The 25,133-nt window shown below is 35.0% G+C and overlaps 1 protein-coding gene across 1 annotated transcript in view; it reads right to left on the bottom strand.

Moving 5' to 3' along the window:
* Window positions 1–25,133, bottom strand: part of RASA2 (RAS p21 protein activator 2) — a 50,024-nt gene that overhangs the window by 18,434 nt on the left and 6,457 nt on the right. Inside the window, exons 3-18 of the mRNA XM_083363164.1 lie at window positions 21,142–21,245; window positions 20,611–20,705; window positions 18,635–18,711; window positions 17,360–17,443; window positions 15,880–15,952; window positions 14,944–15,020; window positions 13,705–13,803; window positions 11,919–12,075; window positions 10,754–10,902; window positions 9,679–9,793; window positions 8,239–8,313; window positions 5,804–5,927; window positions 4,799–4,905; window positions 2,156–2,242; window positions 1,999–2,076; window positions 1,543–1,616 (exon numbers count right to left, since the gene is read on the bottom strand). Of these exons, the coding sequence (XP_083219290.1) occupies window positions 1,543–1,616; window positions 1,999–2,076; window positions 2,156–2,242; window positions 4,799–4,905; window positions 5,804–5,927; window positions 8,239–8,313; window positions 9,679–9,793; window positions 10,754–10,902; window positions 11,919–12,075; window positions 13,705–13,803; window positions 14,944–15,020; window positions 15,880–15,952; window positions 17,360–17,443; window positions 18,635–18,711; window positions 20,611–20,705; window positions 21,142–21,245 (1,575 nt within the window). The remainder of the gene's footprint in view (window positions 1–1,542; window positions 1,617–1,998; window positions 2,077–2,155; window positions 2,243–4,798; window positions 4,906–5,803; window positions 5,928–8,238; window positions 8,314–9,678; window positions 9,794–10,753; window positions 10,903–11,918; window positions 12,076–13,704; window positions 13,804–14,943; window positions 15,021–15,879; window positions 15,953–17,359; window positions 17,444–18,634; window positions 18,712–20,610; window positions 20,706–21,141; window positions 21,246–25,133) is intronic.

The following is a 25,133-nucleotide window of genomic DNA, read 5'->3' on the forward strand; positions in this document are numbered from 1 at the left end:
GCCGTTCCCTCACTGTTTCCAGGATGGCTTCGGGGGCCGCATGAAACCACTTCGTGGGCCGGATCCGGCCCCCGGGCCTTGTGTTTGACATGTCTGGCCTACTGGGTGGGCATGGCCAGCTCTACATCATTCGCATCAAGGGTGCCTATGGGGGCCTGGGCAGGAGTGGGACAGATCTGAGGGTCTCTGGCAGAAGGAGGGTCTCTAGGCCAGGGCCAAGGCAGAGGGGGCTGTTCCCTCACTGTTTCCAGGATGGCTTCGCGGGCCACATGAAATCACTTCACGGGCCGGATCTGGCCCCCGGGCCTTGTGTTTGACATGTCTGAACTAGAACAATTATTTATTGGTACTGTTACTATAATTTACTACATAAAGCAAGAAATGTTTACAAAATTTGAAGATAATTTTTTTTTTTACATACAGGTAATCTTCGACTTACGACCACAATTGAACCCAAAATTTCTGTTGCTAAGTGAGACAATTAAGTGAATTTTGCCCCGTTTTACGATTTTTCTGGTCACAATTGTTAACTGAATCACTGAAGTTGTTCAGTTAGTAACACAGTTGTTAAGTGAATCTGGCTTCTCTATTGACTTCACTTGTCAGAAAGTCACAAAAGTCACGTGACCCTGGGACACTGCAATGATCATAAATGAGAGTCAGCTGCCAAGCATCTAATTTTGATCATGTGACTATAAGGATGTTGCAACGGTTTTTCACACTTTTCCCAGTGCCATTGTAACTTTGAACAGTCACTATATGAAATATTGGTTAAGTCGAAGACTACCTGTATTTTCCTTCATTGTATAAAAGAACATCCTTGTATAGATTCCATTTATAAATAACTTCATAGAATTCTAAACTACAGTAAAAGTCAACAAGGTAAGGCCTACACCACTTCCGAATATTGTTCATGAAATTCCTTTTAAAAATGGCTGAACCCTTGCAAGATTGTAATTAGGGGTCCTTGTTACCCAAACTAGGTAACATCATCTATGCTAGTGCTTGTGTTAACATCATCATTAATGCTGATGATGTTATCTAGTTTGGGTAATGAAATGTCTTCAAGAAAACAACCAAGCTCAAAGACCACCAAGGATCCCTCATTTCAATCCTGAGCTAGAAATATTCTCCTTTAAGGCTGTAATTTTTGAACTCTTTAATTATTTGTTAATTTTTATTTTCTGGCTTTTATTTTCTCGGTGGCATAACACAATGGTAATTAGCACTTGAAATGTTTGCTCGAGCTTGATTTACAGGGATAGTAAAAGGGCAGGGGAGAGCAATCTTGTTCATGGGAAGAAGATATTTTAGATTTAGGTTAATAGGAATCCCTACAAAAGCCCAAATTTTAACATTCAGGGTCTCACAAAGCCTCAGGGCAACTTCTTCAAACTCATAAGCAGTTGCAAATGAAATACTACAATTCTGCCTGGAACTACTATATTCAAAAGTGTCATAAATCTTACATATTTATTTGATGTATTTTTAAAAAAAAAAATCAATTACAGCCTTGCACATTGTACTTTTGTATTAAGTTACCCTTCTTTTAGATGCAATGGCTCATTCATGACACTTGGCTCTTTACTTTCCGTGGAAGACACTTCATCTAAAAACTGAATATGGAGAATATATTAGAATAATAGGAATTATTTTCCCAATTTTACCCAGAATCCTAAAAATTAACAAATATTTAGAACATTAAAATAAACTTATTTTTAAGTAAAACAAACATTTTAATAACGTTGTTCTACATTTTTCCTTTGCATTTACTATATATGTATTTTTAAAACACTCCTCCCAAGTATTTTACTAAAACAAGTGGAGTTTAAATGTAACATATAGAGAGAGGCCTGTGCTGGACAATTTAGATTTAATCTGTGACTCAGATTAAATCTGAAAAATGAATATGGCAAAATTTTCTAAGGTTTTGCAGGAAAGCCAGGAAACATATTTTCTTTTGAGAAAGCCAAATATTATGTATAAAGGAAACAATACCTTTTTGACTATTTCAATGTATTCCTCTTCTTGAAACATTTTGAAAAATTCACACATAAACGTCTCCTTGAAGCTTGACTAAAAAGGGAAAATAGGTAACAGTAAATCTTTATAGAGATATACCAGCAGACTGAAGTAATTTCAGTGTGATACTTACCAGCTTGGTTTTGGATAAACTTCCCCAGCTTCCCAGTGTCTGAATTGCTTTTGATATAAGAGTTAATGTTCTAGAAGTCTGTGCATCCTATAAGAGGCATTCAAAGAAACACATTCAATATTTTACTAGTTCAATTGTGTTGTATACACATTGTCCTTCACCAACCATTCATTTAGTGATGGTTCAAAGTTACAATGGCACTGAAAAAAGTGACTTACGACCAGTTTTCACATTTACAAAGTTGTAGCTTGCCCAAAGTCATTTGGCCAAAATTCAGATGCTTGGCAACTGGCATGTATTTATGACAGTTGCAGTGTCCCAGGAACATGTGATCAATTTTTGCAACTTTCTGACAAGCAAAGTCAAAGGAGAAGCCAGATTCATTCAGCAACCATGTTACTAACTTAACTGCGGTGATTCACTTAACAAATGTGGCAAGAATGGTAGTAAAATGGAGCAAAATTCACTTAATCATCTTGCTTAGCAACAGAAATCTGCAGGGTCTGTTGTGGTTTTAAGTCAAGAAATACCTGTAATATGATCACCAAATATGCTGTATCTAGTGACAAAGTATTATAGGTAATCCTTGACTTACAACTGTAGTTGAGCCCAAATTAAGTGGGTCATCATATGTCCAAGCTGATTTTATGACATTTAGTGACAGTTGTTAAAGTGAATCACTATGGTTGTTAAGCAAATGCTTTGGTTTTAAGTAAACACATTGTCCGCAATGGGTTTTGTTTTTTTTGCAAGAAACCTCAAATGCTGGCTGCCAGAGGGAAAAAAAAAGCTGTAAACCAGTCACATGACCACAGGATGCTGCAAACAATCACACACTTGGACTGGTTACTGAACATCAAAAAATGTGATCATGTGACGTGTGTTGCTTCAATGTTGGCCAAGTCAAGGACTATCTGTACAATGAAATAGGCAGATACATCAGCATATCAAACATACATTTTCTGCAACAATACAGGTTTCATGGGCATTCACATAAGCTTTGTAATATTAAAACAAGAATTGTTTTTCTTCAGCTATAAAAAGCTTGGTTCTAACTGCATTGTAATCAAGGCAGTTAATGCCAGGGTAATTTTTTCTAAAATAATAAATATTTGTTAAGGTGTTCTGGAAAGTTCCTCAATCTTTTGGACAAGTTGTTCAGGTGAGAAAAAACCCCCACAGAAAATAGCTTTCACTGCACTATTAATTAGTGGGCAAAAAAAAAGCTTTAGTTCTATAAATCTCTAGATTTAAATAAATCCTTTAGTAATGACAACATAATGCATGTCAATTTTACTTAAATGAAGTATGGGAGACCTAAGACTGAACAAGTGAAAATGAATTGATAGGCATGTCCAAAAAAAAAAGAAGAAAGAAAGAAAGAAAGAAAGAGAGAAAAGAAAAAAGTGCAATATAGTGGTTAACTGTTGAAATGGCACTGGCAAGACTGAGGTCCGCCCTGACTCGTGGAAACTCACTAGGTGATTTTTGGCCATGCACACTCTGCTCTCTAAGCCCAACCTATTGAGAAGGTGGCGATTGTGGGGAAAACAAGGAGAGAAAAGAATACTGTATGCAATATCTTGAGCTCCTAAATGAGAGAAGGAATAAAGTACGAGGATATAACAAGTAGGGTGTAGCTGAGAGAGCACTGGCCCAAAAACATGGAAGAAAAATTGTGCAAATTCCATATGTAGTATCTGGTGTTTTCTAAAGGAAAAAAAAACTATATTCAGTGCCAAAATAAGGAAAATTATCACATTTTTTTGCCAAATGCTTAACTTCTTGGTCCAGTAAGATTGCTACATAAATATGTTCTGGAAATTATGCACCTAAAAGAATAATATACCAATAATCCAGGAAGAAAAAAATAGACATATGTGTGCAATATTAGTGACTTAATTCTCTCTCCGTTGTATTTCCTGTGGAAGCTTTTAACAAGATTTTTGCTTAGAATAATAATATGACTCCTTCATGAACTGTACTAAATGAGGACTATCTGTATAGACTTCATCAAAGGTTTTTGAGCAATATAGTCAAAGCTAAATCAACTAAAACATGATGGAGTATGATTACTTTTTGTGTGTGTGTGTTTTTTAAGTTAATGTTCACGCTGGGCAGCCACTTGCGCTAGTCCTTGCAGATCTCTTGGCAAGATTTGGATGTTTGCCATTGTCTTCTTCGTGGGACTGTGAGAATGACTGGCTCAAGGTTACCCAGCTGGCTTCATGCCTAAATCAGAAGTCATAATTTCCTGGTTTCTAGCCTGATGCCTTAATAACTACACCAGACTAGCTCTTCAGTATGTGTTTTCAAATTTATTACAGTTATAAACCAGCATATATTTTTAGTTTCTCTTAATTTTACTGAAAATAGGAAATGTATCTCCAAATGTTAAGTCATTAGATTCCAACTAGTCAAATGTTTAATTTGATTTTAGTCATATACTAGTTTCTAATGTCAAGTACTTTCAACATATGAAAATGACTGAGAATACTTTACTGTTTGATAACTGATCAGTGAGTTTTTAAAAATATGTTAAATGGTCTCCAAGCTCCCTCAGCTGCTTATGTTGTAAGTTTATCTCTTCATACATCCTCCTAAGCTCACCAACTGCATGAACATAACATTATCAAAACTTACTGGATGATGAGGTCGTAAATGGAAAGTATGAGGCGATACTGCAGCTACAGCAAAGAAACGAAGGAACACAAAGCTGCTCACTGCAGAGTACTGTACATGAGGGTCATCTGCAGAGAAAAACCATGAAATGTGAAATGTATAACTTAGCAGGAAATGGGTGAAATAAGATAGTGAAAAATCTTAGTAGGGTGTCAGTAGAAAAAAAAGGGTTACTATTCTTCTGCAAAATAGCGAAGTAGCAAGTAGTGTGAAATGAAAGTGATGTTATGATGAAAGATGCATGGCCCTGTGTTATTGGGCATGTATCGGAATTGTTAGTTTATTCGATGTTTCCTGCTAGTTATAGCAAACTAAGGATTGTGCCCCTTCCTCTTCTCTGTCACAGGTGTGAATGAAACTGCAAGTTTCCACTTCTGTATTTATTTAAAGTAGGCTCTATTGTTATGATTAATCTTAACTAAGCATACTTCCATACATAAGTCCAAAGATACATTTTTAAATTCAATGTTTCCATAAACCACTGTTAATACTAACAAAAGTCTGTAGTGCAATCAGTTTCCTGCCTGTTTCCTCTTACTTTAGAAATAAAGGTAGCGATGAATTTAGGCACCCGAGGTTGGTGCATGCAATAGTCACCTATTAAATATATATTTTCTATGACTGGAAATGTAAATTATTTTTCTGTAATATAGCAGTAAGAGGCAACTTAGTAAGAAATTTTAGCTTAGCCTCAGTCTGCGTATCTAGTGATAGAATATTATAGTAGCTTTAGTCCAAAGCCACTACTACCTATCCCTTCAGTACAACATTAGTGTGGAGCATAAGTATGGTTGCTTGCTGTTAACAGCAATATATCAGCAGAAGACACACAACACAGTGTACACCTGGTATATTAATAATTTGTATTTCCCTCTTTTCTACAAATGCTATAGAACTGATTTTTAGTAACATTCTCGTGGATGTAGACCCTTTATTCAAGTCATTTTGAGACATTGATCCACTTACTAGGAAATCTTTCAGCAGCCAAGCGCCTCAGAGAACACAACACATCACACATTAATGTTGGGCAACTTATACTTGATTGTACAATTGTACTGAAAACTTTGTCAACATAATAACGAAGATTTTCCTGTGTAGACAAATGATTTCAGAAAGTTAATAATTTTTATTTTAAGTGTTCACCAAGTTCATTTTATCAGTGAGAAAAATCTCTTCAACAAATTTGTATGCATAATTACCATCCTAGCATTCAGTGGCATTTTTTAAAAAAAGAATAAAATGCAAGGCCCTCCAAAAATTCTTTCTCTTTCTTTCCCACACACAGTCACTTTATCAATGTCGCTCTGTCCTTGGTGGTGACTGGGCAAGGTTCTGTGATGCTATCTGGGATTCCTCTTGGTTTGTGACCTTGAAGGACGTTAAGTCAATCTTTGCTGTTGTCTGCCACCTGAATCTGGAAGATTGTCAACTGCTCTTTGTAGGGAGGGAATTCCTTGAAGTTTTGCCAAATACTGTGCTGTGCTCCCTTATGAAAAGGCTGGCCCTGGAAACATGGCCAACTACCATCTGGTTTCTAGCATTTCCTCACTGTTGTTGAGACAGTGGTGGCAGCTTTACAGAGCCCTAGATGAAAAAGATTATCTGGACCCTTTTCAGTTAGGATTCAGGCCTGGACATGGGAGAGAAAGGACATTGATTCTCCTATTGGATGACCTGATTTGGGACTCTAAGGAGGGATAGTTCATTTTTCCTGGTTGCCTTGGACCTTCTGTTGGCTTTTTGTACTACCAACCATGGAATCTTACTGGACTGCCTATGGGGGTTGAGAACCGGAGGCACTGTTTTGCAATAGTTGCACTCCTTCCTCAGTTGTCAGTTCTAGTCAGAGGTAGCAGGAGCTTGGCCTGATAGCCTGTGATATGTGAAGTGTCACAGGAGTTGTTCCTCTCTGCCTTTTCAACATTTATATGAAGTCAGTAATGAGGTCATCTAATGGCCCAGCTGTATTATCAATATGATGATGACACTCAATTTTACATTGCCATCTTGAGCTATAGGGAAGTTGCTGCTGATATTCTCTCTTATTCCTGAAGACTATTAAATATCTGAACTGGAGAAAACAGAGTGAAGCTGAGCCCAAGTTAAGAGTTACTGTTTGTACAAAAGAGTCTTCAATGAGATCGGTATAGGCAGGCATTACCCACAAGACGACAGGTTTGCAATGAGGGAGAAGCCTTCTAAACCCACAGATCTTTCTAGAACATGATTAGGGACTATTGTCCACCTGTGGCTGGTGTGCCAATGGCAATTTGACCTAGTGTAGAAAAACCTGGTATGATAACTCATGCCCTCATTTCCATGTGTATGGATTATTGCAGTGAATGTCACATAAGGCTGCCCTTGTAAACATCAGAAGTTGCACTGGTCCAAAATGTGGTGGCCTGTATATATACCAGTTCTTGGTGATGGACCGTGACGCTCCAATTTCATGGGCCTTGCATTGGCTGCTGATAGGTTTTTAAGTTACAATTTAAGGTACTAGTGTGGACTATAAAGCCTGCATAAGTTACTGCTTGCGGAATGATTTGCTCCAAATAAAATTGATCCCACTTATTAGATCTTGCAGGTAGTAACTGGTAGTGGTTCGACACTCCTGGGAAGCAAAGGGGGCCAAAGCTATTAAATGCTGGTTTTTGGGAGTGGCACATTGTTTTGGAATGGCATCTCCTTTGAGAGATTAGGCTCACCACTTTCAGAAAATTATGGGCAACCAATTATTTTGGAAGGCATTCTTCTGATTTAATGTATGTTATAAAAAAAACTATTGCTATTTTTATTAATTTATGTCAGCATTCCTTGTTTTTGTTGGACTTTTCTAATTTTATTTATTCTGGATGTTTATATATAGACCAATGAAAGTCACTTGATTACATCCAAATCCACTTTTTATTCTCAATACTGATAACATGGATCAAACACAGCATTATATTATAAATTCAGTCGGTGGTATCAAATACAGAGAAGCTTACTATGTAGTTAATATTAATGCCCATAGTACTTTTCAGATACAATGTGTCTTGTAATTGGACTATCAATAATATACCGTAGTTAACATTTCCATTTTCTTAATGGTAGAATAAACAATAGCAGATTTCAATGATAAGGTTTGATTTAAATTGTGTCAAGTATATATCAAATATTGTATTTTGTTTTACAGTTGTTTTTAATTATACCCAGTAATTATAGTGAGGTTGACATAATGAAACTAAAAAACAGAAATGCAGTAGGCAAAATCATAAGAGAAAGAAAAGTGTTCAGTTTCTTAATATACTTTCTTGTTACTAAAATTATTGTGGACTTTTATATTCCAGAAAATGCTTGTTTGTTACAAGTTCCATAAATATAAATTTAAAAAATCCCTACACAACATTTTAGCATACCTTGTGCATTTCCACATTATCTACTTCTTTCAGTTTCAGGGGATCAATTTCACAAGGTTTAGGATTCTCACATATCTGAAACAAGATTAAAGTTTGCAGCACAGTTACATACTTGTCTAATCAGCAGTGAGACTTGTTTTTAAGTTAAAAGAATGAAACTTTTATTTATTATAAAATGACAATTAATAATACAATAACTATGTTCTCTCTTGGATCAGATGTTAAAAATAGATTGCTAACCTATAACAATGATTCTTCAAGGTACACATGATTTTTGCAATACAAGAAAACTACTACTTTACTTCAGTCTCTTGAAAATGTTGTAGAACAATTTGTGTGGAAAAGTTTACTTATGCAGTAAATGCAAAGTTGACCATTTGAAGGACCAGTTACAGGAACAAAACTGTTGTCTTTTAAGTTATGCATCACCCATATGCGTAATTAGCAAATTATATACTTTCTTGTTAAAGTGATATCTGACATGCTCGTTTGCAGCTAGTAATGCTAGATGATATCCAGCAGGAAAAGTCAGAATGCAGTCACAATAGTGCCAGCAATCTTTGTTGAATGAGCCTGACCTGTTCTGGGAAGATGAAGCAACATATACAATAAATGATGTTATGATGTTATTAATCCAATACAATTGTAGCTGCTACAATGAAACAGGTAAACCTTTTTGTGACAACCAGGAGTCAAGAGAAATGTGAGCTAAGAATATATGGGCTGCCAAGCTGACTTTTTACTTCAATCTTCACATAAAATCAATACAGTATGGAATAAAACTATATCCCTTCCCTGCCAGTACTCCAAGCCCATAATAAACATTGCATAATTCTTTTCTATTTCCACTGTGATATGCAGACTAATGGATTTAGTAGTTTCCAAAAATGTTATATTTGTGCATAATGCTATATCCTAGGATGTTTTTCATTGTCATTTTATAAAGTTTTGAAATCTAATTCCTACTACACCTTGGAATTCTGACCACTGAAACAACAGTAGCAAGAATAAATATTCTTTCTGTTTGCATACTGAAAATTCAATTTCAAATCTACATCTAGCCAAGCTGATGTAAGGAAGATGATGGTGGATGTAAAAATATTGCACACTCAATTCTAATATGAGGTGCTCAGCCTTTGGTAAACTGTTCACACAATATATGAATATAAGGTGAATATATTAAACAAATGGATTAAAGAATTTGCAACTTAATATTTTGCAAAGCGATTGGATTATGTAGCATATTAGATTTATTTTGCAGTCTAGCACGATAAGAACTGGATTAGTTCATCCAGTCTCAAGAAAGCAATACAGACATTTTAGACCTTGCACAAAGCTGAAAACAACTGGTATCTGTAGTAGTAGTATGAAATTTTTAGGCAGTAGGGATTTTTCCATTACTCCCAATATGTAGCATTTCAACACATACATTTATCATACCTCATCTAGAATTGGTTTTAAAGTAACTTTCAAGTAGTGCTTTCCCACTATTTTCATCATCTCATCTACACACCGAGTAGTTAAAGAGTTTCCTCTGAAGATTGTATTTACTTCTCTGTAATACAATAGAAATAATTAGAAATTCAGAAGTGTATACATACACATATATCCACAAACACTCATGCAGATATAAGATGACCAAAGTTCTCTGCTGCAGTTTCTAGCTAATATAGTCTACAACAATGCAACATTTTAAAATATCTCTAATATTACAAATATATATCTGGATACATATTATCAATAGATACCAATGTCTTCTAGGTTGCCCTAATAGTAGCCAAATTCAAATTAATATGTTTAATCAATATTATACATTTATTATGGCATAATTTAATTCTAGACACCTCTTTCCAAACAGTCAATTAGAATAGGCACTATCTTTAAAAATGCATGTAAGGATTTCAATTTCTTTTCAGAAATATGACACCATTATACAGAACGAATTCTTCCATCTTTCTTTGGTTCTATATAATCTTGATATTGCTATGCCATTTCTGTTTTTTAAAATCAAATCATTAATAATAAATTCTAGAAAAATTAAGAGAATATGCACATTTTAAAACCATTAATAAGACCAATTCACGCTCAGCTGGCCTTCTACCAGGAGGGAGGAAGAAATCTTGGACTGAATTATACTGATCTTTAATGCAGGGTTTCACTGGTGAAACGTTGGAGGCATAGCATAATTGCAAGGGTTCATTCTTTAATAAATGTAAGAAAGATAAGCTGTGGAAGACCCAGTATCTTTTTCTCCAGGATTAGAAAATCACAAGATTTCTCCAGAACTTAAAAATACCGTATGCCAAGAAACAGAAAATATCTATTTTCTAACAAAATCAAACAATTATTACATATTCATTTCAAAAGATTCTGAATCATTTAGTCGTAAGAATCAAAAAATCTGTAATATTTACTGAGAAAAATAATTTAATAGAAAAATCTCCGTGACAAGTTTACTCATTTATCTTTGTCATAGACAGCTGTTGGAGAGAATGGAAGAAAATCAAGCACTTACTGGGTTTCCTTCAGTTCTAATCCTGCCACTTCAGTAACAAACTGCACTAATCTATGATGGTGCAGCAACAACCTTACAAGTGGCAAAATACCATCGTATTTATCTCGACACACTTCAGCCAAGATGTAAGCAGCTGATGCAGAAATTGGCTATAAAAAGGGGGAAATGGGATGAACATATATAATTCCTCACATTCAAATATGCAGGGAAAAGTTAATAAGAGTAATAGTAATTTTTCAGGTAAATCTTTGCCTAAGTTTAAAAAAAAGCTCATGTAAAATAATTTTCTTCCAGTTTCAAGAATTACAATTAATTTTTTGCCAGCTGATTGGAAGAAAATCTTACCGAAATACCTTTTGCCTTTCATTTGACATAATAGGAAAAACCCCTCAAAATTACTGTTTATGTTCATATTTAAGTTTTTAATATCAGATGGAGCATCCAACTGCAAAATAAACTTTCAGTAAAAACAAAATCAGTTCTTTGTGACTGTAGGCTATCCAAAACTGACAGAGCACTCCCAGGAACCAAATAGACTGTTCTCAAAATTAATCAGCAAATTAGGCCTGGGAAGAAGGTTCAGGGTACAAACTGAAATGGTTTATCTCTCAGAACTCCACGTTGCCATTTAAACTCTTATTTCAAAAGATGTCAAAAAGAGATTTGAATTTAGGGAAATTTGAAAGTGAAGAGTAGATAACAGTTTGTCTTTTAGAGGATCTTTTCCCACCTTTAAGCCAACCCAAATAGAATCCAAATTTAGTCCACTAAATTAGGGGTCCCCAATCCCTGGTCCGTGAACTAGTTCTGGGCTACAGCATGCCAGCAACTGGTCTGCACAAACAAGGAAAGCCCCATCTGTGGGATGCAGACAGCACACAAAACCACTGGTTTTGTGGTCCGCAGAAAAAGCTCTCTCCCTTTGAATATAACAAGGATTTAAATCAAACCATTTGCTAGCCCTGTTATACAGAATGAACTCTCATAATAGTTGTTATGAGTGTGGCCTCCACAAAACATTAATTTCTTAGACAGAAAAAAGGTCTGAAGCCGACTTCACACTTAATCTAACTTAAAATATCTCCCTTTGAAAGGAGAACTTGTACCACTTCCCAATAAATCCAGCACAGGAGTGGGCTAGTGACACTTGAAAAATGAAAAATACCTCTACTTCAGATGATTTCAGAAGCAAGTCTCTAAGAGACCCGTAATACTCAGACGGAAGTACATAATCTTCAGCATAATTTATATTCAGTCTAAGGGATCCATGATCTTCACTTTTAGCAGATTTATTTCCATTATCTTTTGGTTGTAGGAGGTACCTTAAAAATAAGAAATTTTAAGGCTTAAGGTATTCTCTAAATGACAGGCTGAGCAAATTGTAGTTTTAAGCAATTAAGTAAGAATAAACATAGAATGAAAAAGGAATAGGATCTTTTTCGCTTCCCTTCCCTCCTTTTTTAGATTTGCTAATTTGCACTTATTCATATATTTAGAAAATGCTTATACTATCTTCTCACTTCACGGTTATGGACAGCATACAAAAATTCTATTAAATAATTAAAACATTATACATTCATGAAATATAAAAGAACCAGAAAAGAAGCTTGTCTAAATTCCAGCAACTTGTTCCATAAGAGGAATCTACCACAAAGAAAGCAAAATTCGTGATTCAAATGTGTCATGCCATGAGTCATTAAAAGAGGCTTATTAACTGTAAAGATCAATTGTGTACAAAGATGGCTTTCAGAGCATGACTTTTTTGAAGTGGTAGAGAATTCTATCCAGACTAAGAATCCAAAGTCATATAGGTCAATGCAACGTTTGTTGTAACAGTTTGCCTGAATGTGCTTTCCCACTTTCTGTTTGTGTGAACTAGGCAGGGGCTTATCTGAGATGTTTTCTCAAGTTAGTTTCTTCTGGTCTAGGTTCAAACCCCACTTATCTGACCGTTGCATGGTAACGATTCTTCCCCCGTCCTTCAAAGACATTCTCTATTCCCTCCTAAAATCTTGACAATCTGGATGGTAATTGTCCTCAAATGCCATTAGGAAGAAAACCCAATATTTTTATACATGGTAACGTATAATGCTGTTTCTACCAATCTGGAACTCTGCCTAACCTGTAGTACAGTTGCTCATACTGTTATTATATTTCACTGCAATGATTATAGATATATAATTTTTTTTAGAGATTGACTCTTTATTAATGCAATAAACTATTATCTACTGCACAAAGTTTAATAATTTGTTTTTTAAAAAATAGATTGATTTTTTGTGTTCAACATAGCAGTGTTTTTCAAGCTGTGTTTCACAAAATCCTAAGATTCTTCACAAACAGGTTTCTGTGAGAGACCAAAACCAACCCCATACTTATTCAAATGCAGTCAATTTTCTATTATTAGAGTTTTGCTTCTTAATCATGAGCTCTACAATGTTTTTTAAAAAACAAACTACACATCTGTGGCCTGAAAAAGTTTGAAAAGCCCTGTTCTGTGTTTTTGGCATCTATTTTTCAGGAAATGAAACATATTAAAAAAATACTGAAAAGACAACTACTTTACAAGTTGGCAAAGGTTAGTAGCTTGATTTAATAATACTATTAGAGAGCAAGGCTGTTTTATATGCAATTTTACTAAAGCTTTAAATAATACTGGAAACTAGGGCTACCTTGTACACATTGCTGGATTTATACTATGTCAACATGGCTTTTGAACAGAGTTCTAAACTATTAATCACAATGTGACTTTTCCTTTCTTTGAATGCAGTTAAGATTAACTGTTTGCTTTGTAATACTTAAAACCCTTTTGTTGGTTTCAATGAAAATGTAGGAAATATTAATTCACTTGGACTAGTCGGTAAAAATATTGAAGGTAGAAGCTATGCTAGTTTAATTATGTTAAACCTATTCTTCATTTTGCCAATACGACAACTTTGCACTCGATTCCTTACCATGCTGGGAAAACATCACTTCCTAATGTTTTGACAGGAATCTTAATTTCTCCTAGGAAAAGGTCTTGCACCAAGTTGCCATTGTTCCAGAAGTCAATCCTGAAAGTTAAATCTTAGTTTTAATAACTGATTAGTTAGCTGTCATCACATATTTAATTTTTAAGTGGCCATATGATTTTAAATGATCACACAGAGCAGCACACCAACTCCACATGCACAAAAGTAAGGTTATTATCTCTCATCTAATAGTCTGAGTTAAGAAGAAAAGTGTATCTTAGTTTTATAGAAAGCAACTGTGAAAATCTGCCTAGTAGTTAAAACTGAAACTTTATCAGTAAGAAAAAAGCAATGGTGCCGAGGCATTAAAAAAAAGTATATTTTCTTCTCAGGCATTTAATATTCTGATTTTATTTTTATTAATCCCATTTAGTTTTTATTCTGGTTAAACTGTAGCACTTCAATGACACATGCATTATGTATTCTTTAAAATTACTTTTTAGCCAAGACAGTTCAAGTATTCATAACTTAAAAGCATATACACACACTGTATGTGGGTTCCTGAGTCTTACCTCACCAATATTTCTGTTAAACAGCACATATATTAAGAAGAGAAAAACATTCGATGTATTGTGATATTTCTGAAGATGTAGCAGGTTCTACTGCTACATGTTATACCAACTGTGATATGAATTCAGATGTTCTAACCCTACAGAAAAGCTTTAGTTGAAGTCGGATTAAGAAATAGTACATTCTTTTCTTCAAAATATTCCAATTATAATTCCTTCTCAAAATTTATTGCATTGAGAAGTGTATATATGCATTTGTCCACTCCATCATTGTATATTTCCCAATAAAAATGTTTTTGTTTCATAGCAAGAAATGTGTAAGTCACAGGCCAGTTAAAATGTCTAAACTGTTATCTAGGTGTACTTGAAAATTAATAGCTCTAAATATATTATGATTTACTTCTCCTTAGCCACAGATGGTTATTATATGCAATTAGAATAAATACTGTAAGTAACATGCTTTGACTTAATAGCTTTTCTGAATATGCTTCACTTCTGTTTTTGAAGGCATGTTTTTTTTCAAGGCCAGTTTTAAACTGAATCTCACCCCAAACTTAATAATTACCTTGATCATCTTCAACAATTACAGAGCAACTTTTTACTTTTATTGTAAGAAGCATTGTCTGCTTGGATTGCAATATCTGAATTAATCTTAATATGTTGAAGAATATACCTGATTTCCAGCTTCTCAATGTCTTCTTCTTCTACTTGAAACTGTGACTTCTTGGTGTAACTACTGGATCTAGTTACCTGAAAATAAAACAGAGTAATTTGTTTCTCTTTTAGCACTACCCATTTATTTCAGTCTAATAGCTATGCCTTTCTAACATTGTTTGTTACTAAAAAATGGATCTATATTTAAATAAAAAAGACATATATCTTGAAATGTAAGAAAGACTATTACAGTAAATGTTTACAATGTATCAGTGATAATACTGCTGTAAGATGGGCAACTCTAAAAAGCATTTTAATAAGCTATATAAAATGTAAGAAAACTATGCTTAATTTTTGTTTTACTCCTTTCGGTTAAAGCCCAAGGCTTTAACCATATTTTGATGTCATGGAAAATTTGATTTTTTATTTGTAAAGTGTTAGTGAAAAGAATCACAGCTAGCATTCTTCCAGGAAGAACATAACAACTTTTAAAACAGAAAACACAGAAGTTGCCACAAAAAATGCTATCTAATGATTGACTTGAACCTTTAATATATAAGCACCTTTATCCTATTGTTATTTTAAAAATAATCTCTCATAATCTTTCAACACTTTTAAAATATTCTAAAACATTCATGTTAAAGTAAAGCGACCTGAAAGAAGAAAAAGGCTGGTACTTATGTTTTTATAGCTATGTCAACAGTAATAATCAACACTCGTACTTTTCTATTAATAATGCTGGGTCAACAACATTACTGAAACTTCCTGAGATAAAATGCTATGTTAAATACTGAAACAACTTTTGGTGCTAGGTAAGGCATGTAAAAATCTAGAGGAGAAGGCATCTTTATTATAGACCTAGTCATTTTGAAATCTGAGCTCCCTTTTTTGCTCCAAAAGCAGTACAGAATAAATTGATGGGCAGAGTATCAACATAAGATAAGAAATTAGTTACCTCAAAATAAAATGTTTCATTAAATTGTGGATTGCTTGTTTTCTTCTTTACCTTTGTCTTCTTTTGATCGTTCCTGTTCCAACACAATACAGCTTTACCATATAGGTCTTAAAATATATAATTGTAATTAATAGGATTAGTCTACATGATAAAGCATTTTTTAGTTTAAAATTAAAGGACTTTTTAAAAATTATCCAAATACATCACTGACTCCTTGAAATTGTATAGCCCCATTAAAAATTTAAAAAATATGGTGTAGTTAGGTTAATATTTGTGTCTGGAAATATATATATACATACTACACATAGTTTGTATTCAGTACACTGGAAGATTTTGGCCACTTGGGATTTAAAAACCTATTAAATCTGATTATGTGAAATACTTATTAGAAAAAAAACAAAGCAGAAAATTTCAAGGAAGATTTAGAATTAGACTTTATAAAATTATTTATAAATGAAATATTATTTATCTATTGCAGTCTGAAACAGATTAAGGATGGATTACAGAATTCAGTTCTTTAAGTTTATATTAGCATTTTATAAACTCTTATCTACTATTGCTTTCACATATTCATATGATTTCATATAGGGAGACATTTTAAGATATTTTCTTTATGCTTGGAATCAATGTCTGAGGGGAGAGTAGAGCCATGCAGACTAGTCTTCTCATAACCTAAAATATCAATATGAGAAGGGAGGCTATCTTTACATGCAGTACTGAATAAAGAGAAAGTAGCACACACCAGAATTTTTGGGAGGAGCAACAAAGTGATTATAATGAATAAAAATATTGTAGAGACTAGCATTCTTTAACACATGATTTTCTAGTTTAGCCAACTGCATATTCTAAATACCACATGAATATTGTGGATACTACTGCAGTTATGGAGATGCAACTGATGTGTGCTTTTATAAGATCTATGTCCCACAGTTCTTCCAGAAGCTCAAATAGTGTACATATCCATTTTTTCCCCAACAGAAATCCGGTATGGAAATTGGAATAAGAGCAGTGAGTTGTCCAAAGACATCATGTCAGCTTCCATACCCAAAAGCAGAGTTGAACCCAAAGTTCCCAATTCTAGGACCGTATTTTATCCATTGGCTTTACAGTGACATAGCGGTCCAAAAAAAAAAAAAAAGAGTATTAGATGAGGCACAGTGCCTAGAAAAAGCCAAGGAGAGTTTATAGCCACAATATTATCCCATAGCATTACATTAAGGACCTGAAACTTAATTCAGATTATTTTCATGCATACTGGCACTTTTTAAAACATGCCTTTATATTGTCTTATATGGAACATCCACAACATGCAGAGCTATAATTCAGTTTAATGTATCATATAATAAAATGTGTATTAACCCTGTACATTTTGTTTAACGAAACATTGATCAATTGAAAACTGGTGCACTAATATCAACCTAATTTTGGCATAAATTTTCAATTGTTACCTTGGCAACTTCAAAACATTTTAACTAGTTACCTTGAAGGACCAACAACAGATACTGTGGCATAAGGATCACAATTTTGCCCATTAATAAGAGGCAGCCCATGACATTCCTTCAAGCTAGAATTAAAAAAAGAAAAAGGAAATTACTAGTCCAGTTGCAGTTCATTTAAAGTTATGTCACATCTAACAGATAAATGAAAAATAAGATGTGCTAATTCAACTGTCAGCTGGCATTGGACATATATTCTTTACACAGGTCAGCAACCATGTTGTCAGTTTTCATTGTCTTGTCAGTAACTTTTAGCAACATCTACTAATAATTCTAAGTAATTGGCTTCTTATACCTGCTCCATTCTAGAAGCTATGTGCATTTAATCTTGAGAGAACATATTGGAGGTGGGATGTATTCACATTCTTCAAAAACCTGAAAGACATCACACAGGTCAAGACCTGTCATCTCTCATTCCAGAAACCAGGCAATGGTATAACACGTTTATGTTACAGAAGGCAGATTCCAATCGTATTTAGAAAGAACTTTCTAGTGCTAACTGGAGCTCAACAGTACAAATAATTATTCAGAGAGATGGGCTCCTTTCCCAGGATGTGTTCAAGCAAACTGAACTGTCATTTGTGTAAGATGCTTTAATTTGGATTCCTGCATTGAGGAGGGAATTGGGACAAATGTCCTAAATGGGACTGCCTGACTCTTACATGATTTAATAATTAATTATGCTAACAAGGAAACTTTGTGGTACACAAGGGTGTGATACACATTAATAATATCAATAGCTATAAAGTCCCAAACCAGAAATAATTTAACCAGTTTCAGGATTTAACTTTGTGATTGTCTGATATATCACCATCCCTTTGCTAGTATAGACAAATCAGATTAAATAAATGCAAGATCAAATCAATTAGATTTTTAGATGAAGTTACAAAATTTCATGTAACTGACAAGATGGTAATCTCAAACTTGCTCAAACTCTGCGACCTTGAAGTTTGGGTATACACGGCTTGCTTTAACTGTTCTCTTTCTCATTCCCCAAACACAAAATTTCCAGTTGGAGAAAATAAATGAAAACTAATAGATCTCATGTTAGGTACCATTTTTTTTTAAAAAAAGATGTTTTCCCAAGTTAAGAAAATTGAATTTTAGGGTTTTTTTTTAGGAATGCAGTCATTATTAAAAAGTAAAATTCAAGGATGTTTTACACTTGGAAATTTCCCTACTTAGTTATAATGATTCAGTAATAACATTTTAATCTATTTAGTTTTCATAAGCAAACTATTTTTTAAAAATATCCTTACTGTACTACTAGTTGCTGGCATACAGATCCATTATCTGTAATCAGTTCATTTAGTCTTAATTCAAGATGTACTTTTCCCTGTTGGTAAAGAGGAAAAACATTGAGTCGAAAGTCTGTCAAATTATACTTCTTGTTATGTTGCCAATACTATTCTACATGTTTTCAAAATGTTTTCCAAGTTATCATCACATTACAAAAAGCAGAAAAACTAAAAGCCCTTTCCGTAAAAAGAATAAAACCCCAAATCCTACCAATTAACATCTTCCTATGAAAATGTTAGATTTAAATTATTATTTACTGAATAAATTCCACAAAAAGGTGTCAAATATTAAGCATTAGAGCGTAACAATAGATATTGCTTCTACTTCCTCTAAGAAACAATTGATAACATGGAAGCTCATGATCCACATTAATAAAAAATGTCAAAGAGAACATACGGTAGAATATTAATCCCAAAGGGAGTTTCATTAATTCAGGTAGTCCTTGTTTAGTGACAACCTTATTTAGCAACTGTTGATGATGGTGATGATGTAAGTTTAGGACTTTTTAAAGTCTCTATAGCAAAGGAAGCTAGACTAAGACAAAAGCCAGTCCAAACTGTGGTTGCAAATGAGAACTACCTGTATTCATCTTTCTGGGGCTTATTTTTCTCCTGAACTGATTCATATTGCTATATAGACTAACAGCAATTATGGAATAGTACAGAGCAACCCGAAAACAATAACCCAACCTGTAGTAATTACAGCGTCTGTTTAATATTTCAAGATATAGATTTATGAAAATCTTTAGTTTAGCCAGTGTCGATGTGCTAAACACGTTAGGTACAGATACTCCTCAACTTACTGTATGATTGCTTGCCTAATGATAGTTTGAATTAACAGCCTCCAAAAAGACAGTCATGACCTAAATTTGAACTTATGACCATTGCCCACCCACCATCATTATATAATTGCTTTTAGCATCTGGTGTGGCCCCCAGGAGCCGTAACAAGTGCAACTATATGTTCCAAGAACTGTTAATTCAGTCCTGCACGTTGGTTTAGAGGAATTTTAACCCATTCTTCCTTACAGAACAAATTCCACTTAGGGATGTTGGTGGGCTTCCTTGATTCAAGTCCTTCCACAACATTTCCACAGGATGAAGGTAAGGATTTTGATTTGGCCATTTGGGCTTATCTACATGGTTTTCACAAACTATAAATAGGCAGCTATGTACTTTTTGGAAAGTAATTGTTTTCTCCTTGCAACTCTGCAATGTACATCGTTATTGCTCAGCATTCACCTATTGGAGTTCTCATGAACACTAACATCCACTGATGCATGAGAGGTCTCTAGTTCCTTAAACATTATCGTGATTTTCCTTGAGAACTCCCAGAATATTACACATATTGCTTTTGGGGTGATCTTGGTTTGTCAGCCACTCTTGGGAAGTGTAACAATGGTGTAGAAGTCTCTATTTGTATACAATCTGCCCGACAGTAGACTGGTAGAATCCAAACTCTTTAGAAATAGTTCTGTATCTTTTTCAGCCTGATGAGCATCAACAATTAATTTTTACAGGTCCTCAGAATCTCCTTTCTTCAAGTCATGACACACGTCTACATAAGATCAGACTTTGATAGCAAATACCAAAAATTCTGTTGTTTAAATAAGACAGGACTTCAGTCACACCAGATTATTATCCCACTGATGACATTGATAATGATCACTCTAATTTTCTCTTTGAATGAACTGATAATCCTAGACGTTCACATACTTTTGCCACAAATATGTAGCTTTCGATCATTTTCCCCAAATGAATAAATGAACAAGTATAATGTTTTTGATTCACTTAATTTTTTTTATCTAGTTTAGGACTTGTGTGGAAAACAGATCAAATTTAAGCATGCAGAAATATAGCAAATACAAATGGATTTATAAATGTGTCAGCAGCACTATACACACATCAGCATTAGTTTTCATGTTTATTTAATTTTACCTGAACTTCTGAGTTAGAATCAACTGGTTGAAGTATAAACCACGTTTCCTTGCCAGAATATATGCTCAAATCTTCTTTTTTGATAGCTATTTTACCTAAAAGAAAAATAAGAGTGGGTAAATTAATTAAAAAACAAGTATTGTGTCTATCTAACACAGCTCTAGAAAAGATCAGCATCAGAATACTCTATATCCTAAACATCTTTAAAATACAATTTTCCAGTACTTTGCATTCTAGCATTAGGGAGCTGTGGTAAATGTAACAATCAGTGTTTGAAGATGAATGAAGGTAAAATTTCAGAGTAAAATGTCTGGTTTTGCATGTTATCCCAGAATATTCGATTTAGCCAGACTGATGATAGTTCAAATGGCATGCATTAATTTAGTCATTTGGTCACCTGAGCTTCACATCATGTAGAACAAATATTTTATATTTTAAAAAATGAAATGCATTCCCCTAATGATCAACAGTTTCACGTTTAATACAACAAAACAATCCATGAATATTAATATATCAATTGTTATTTCTTACCTATACGCAGGTCCCTCTGTAGAACATTTTTGTCATATATATAGAATGATAAATATTGGAATATTCTTGGTATTTCAAAGTAAAACTCTTCTCCAAAAAATGGACTGTGAAAACAAATCAGCAAACTACCTGATTATTTTGTAACGTATCACCTTGTCTGCTTTATATTTGTAAGTTACAAATTTTAATAAAAGGATTCTGAACGTAAGTCCCTTTCAAGAATTATTCTGCTAATTTTAGCATAGCATTCCTAAATTAACATTAGGATAGATATTTTATTAAACAGTAACTCCTGAGAACCTTTCACTGTTCTTGCACATGCCATTCTCTATATAAAAACTCCAGAAACTTTTTGGAAACTGTCTTTACCTGTTTCCAGAATGCCCTATGAATGGTGGCTATCCTTGACTTGTAAGGTAGATTGTTCCTCAGGAGAGTATAAGGAACAAAGAGAAAAAATTAAATCTTAATGCTGGAAAGCAAATATTATTTAGTAGGCCCTACTGTAACTTGTTGAGATGAACCTCATGAACAGAGTGCAGAAGAGGCCAGGAAAAAAATGGGAGAAGCAACATTTTATGTGAAGAAAGTCCATATGTGTAGGCATCCAAGAATCTAATTTAGAGAGCTTGCCTAAGACCACAGAGAAGGATAAATAGCAAAAAAATATTATGTTGCTGGCATGATACTGACTGCCAGGTCAGGTAGAAGATAGAGATAATGCTGTTCCAAGCTAGAATTCGGAACCTTCTGGGAGGAAAGATGGATTAATAATGGAGACTTAAAATAACCACATTTCCATTGGAAAACCAACTTAACAAATATTGCAAAGTCACAAAAAATCATCTGTGGTCTTGTTTATGGTTTCATTTTCCAGAAAGATGAGAAGATTGGCTGTTCCAATATGATCTAATCAATAAGGAGGTTTTCATTGAAGAACTAAGAACTAGAAATCTTGTGAGGAAATGAACATATCATCATGAGTTTAAGATACTAGAATGGGAGAGTTAAATCTCATAGTCAGTGAGGGACGTGATCACAAATCTTTAAACAAAGAACAGAGCTTTCCCCTACCCTAAACTGGGACTAAGTAATGCTTTATGTAGAGCACGCAAAAGAATAGAATACAAAAAAAGGTCTAAAATCTATGAATAGTTTGCAATTGAAACACTGTCATCACTGGAATTCTGTTATTATGGCTTTGTAATTTTCCCAAAAGAAAAATCACTTATCAGGAATGCTTGGATTTGAATTTGCGTAATTAGTTCCAGTCCTGCCTTGCTAGCAGTAGTCCAACATGCAGAAAGAAAAACTAGAGATGGTTGTGCATGCACATTAGATTTTAGGAGAGCCAATTTCAAGAAGTTAAAAAAAATGCTGGGTAGGTCAACGTGGACAGAAATCCTTGGGTCAAAAGAAATAGAAGAGGGTTGGCAACTTCTCAAAAGCAAGGTACTTGTGGTGGATTGTAGTCTGGATTCCCAGGAGGGAGCGGCTGCTTTCCAGAGGGCAAAGAGGCAACGGAGCTTGAAGTTTGGTCTGTAGGAATGAAGTTAAAATGGCTGCTCCCTAGTTTAGTTTAGTTTAGTTTTTATTAAATTATTTTATTAAATTAAATTAAATTACTAGCAGTTCACAGAACATATATACAGTTATGCAGATAGTCACTTTAGGTTGCAAGATTCTGTCTACTAAAAACAATAAAGAAAACTACTCAGAAGTATTTCCACATGTGTTCTTGGTTCTTGGGCCTGATAGTACTAAATACACACTCACTTTCTATTTGAATGAAAAGAAAAAAATAGTCACAGAAAAAAATGTGGAAGCATGAACAACTTTCAGCCAAATAAGAATCAAAAGGATTACCATATTTCTTGGACCATAAGACGCACTTTTTCCCCCCAAAAGTGGGGGGGAAAACAAGGGTGCGTCTTATGGTCTGAAGGTGATCCATATGGCCAGCCCCAACCTCCGCAAGTGGAAAGTAAGGGAGATTGCCAGGAGCACGAATCGGCACGTGCTGAGAAACGCCGATCTCACGCTCCTGCAATCTGCCTCGCTCGGTTTCAGCTTCCCTTGCTACAAGAGAAAGCAGGCTGAGACGGAGTGAGGGAGATTGCCAGGAATGCGAATCGGCTGATCTCGCGCTGCTGCAATCTGCCTCATTTCAGCCTGCTTTCTCTTTTAGCAAGGGAAGCTGAAACCGAGAGAGGCAGATTGCAGGAGCGCGAGATCGGCCGATCCGCATTTCTGGCAATCTCCCTTGCTCCGTTTTAGCTTGCTTTCTCTTGTAGCAAGGGAAGCTGAAACCGAGCGAGGGAGTTTGCAGGAGCGCGAGATCAGCCGATTCGCATTTCTGGCAATCTCCCTCGCTCCGTTTCACACACGGACCATTTCCTATTGCACAAAGACCAGCAAGGTGAGTGGCTCAGATTTTCAGTGGGAAAACGAGTGAAAGCAAACAGAGGGCCAGCTGCATTTCTGAGAAGAGATCCCGTTTAACATCTGGTAAACAATCTGGAACTGCAATTCAGAGAGAAGGAAGTCTGCACATCACAAGGAGCCACAAGTTTGTTTTAAGTGACAAGCAAAACAAATAAGGCTCAGTAAGTTGGGCCTGACTGGTAAATAGTTCCCAAACTGTCCTTAATCTAGTTAGCTAAGTTTCATGTTCTATTCTCTGCTGGGAAGAGTATGGAAGGAAGCCGTCAACCAAGTGAACTTTAAAAAGGGATCCGTGGTTTTGTTTTGTTTCTTTAATTCCAGACAAAGTGAAAATTCTCAGGTTACATCTGCAATGGTGACAAACCACAAGCCATGCTTGCTTATAAACGTGTTAGCGGCCCAGCCATAGTTTTTGTCTGTGTAACCGAGTCTCTACAAGACCCCCGCTGCAATCCTCTCTCGTAATTTCTCTGGGATGCAAAATAAAGAGTTGCTGGTACCCCATCTTGCGGGATTAGTGAAGGATAATTCAAACAATAACCCATGTAAAGTATTTCGAGTAACGCTCAGCATTGCCTGAAGTCCAATCCATTTAATGGCGACTGGAAGGAAGGGACAATGGGAGAGGGAGGGAGAAAAAGAGAAAGAGAGGGAGAGAGAGAGAAGGAGAAATAATTTTTTTCTTGTTTTCCTGCTCTAAAAACTGGGTGCGTCTTATGGTCCGGTGCGTCTTATGGTCCGAAAAATACGGTATTTAGGAAAAGGTGAGTAGATACAATCACCAAGAAAACATACCAGCAATCAGCCAATAACTTTAGAAATAATATTGGGATAGGATAGGGAACAAAAGAATTCTGAGGAACAAGTGTCCTTTTTAAATGATGACAGAAGTAAGAGAAAGAAAAAGAAGGGGGTATGAAGAAGATTATAGGATGGAAACATGGATAGGTAGAGGGCAACATTTTTCTACTTTGCTTTTTTCTTCTCTCCATAGGGCAGGGGTGTCAAAACTCGCAATGGCACGTGATGTGTCGTGATGTATTGCAACTTTTTTGCCATTGCTGGAAATGGGGTGGGTGTGGTTTCGCTATGATGCCTCCGGCCTGTGGGCCGGCAGTTTGACACCCCTGCCATAGGGCAACCCCTCAGATGGATGCAAGCAGAACTGTCATAAGAAAGTAGTAATCCAAGATAATTAGTCATCAGTTAAGTCCTATATCAATTACATCTTAGAATCTTGAAGGAACACATTACAGATGTTTTCTCAAAATCCTTTTATGTTTGAGAAATAATGGATGGACGTTGGTGCTGAAGGACTGGAGAAGGGGAAATGTTGTATAATTATAGATGGGTCAGCAGTCAGTTTTTAAGCAAATGTGTCATTTGGCAGGAGCTAGCATGGATTATCAAGAACTGGTCATGCCAAATCAACCAGTTATCCTTTTTAATAAATTGACTGGTTTAATTGAGTATGTTGAACATAGTGTAACTTGTCTTCAGAAAGCATTTGACAAAATCTCCTATGAAATCCCAGCAGAGAAGATGAG

The sequence above is a fragment of the Vipera ursinii genome (assembly GCF_947247035.1).
Source record: "Vipera ursinii genome assembly, chromosome: 5".
NCBI classification, from domain to species: domain Eukaryota; kingdom Metazoa; phylum Chordata; class Lepidosauria; order Squamata; family Viperidae; genus Vipera; species Vipera ursinii.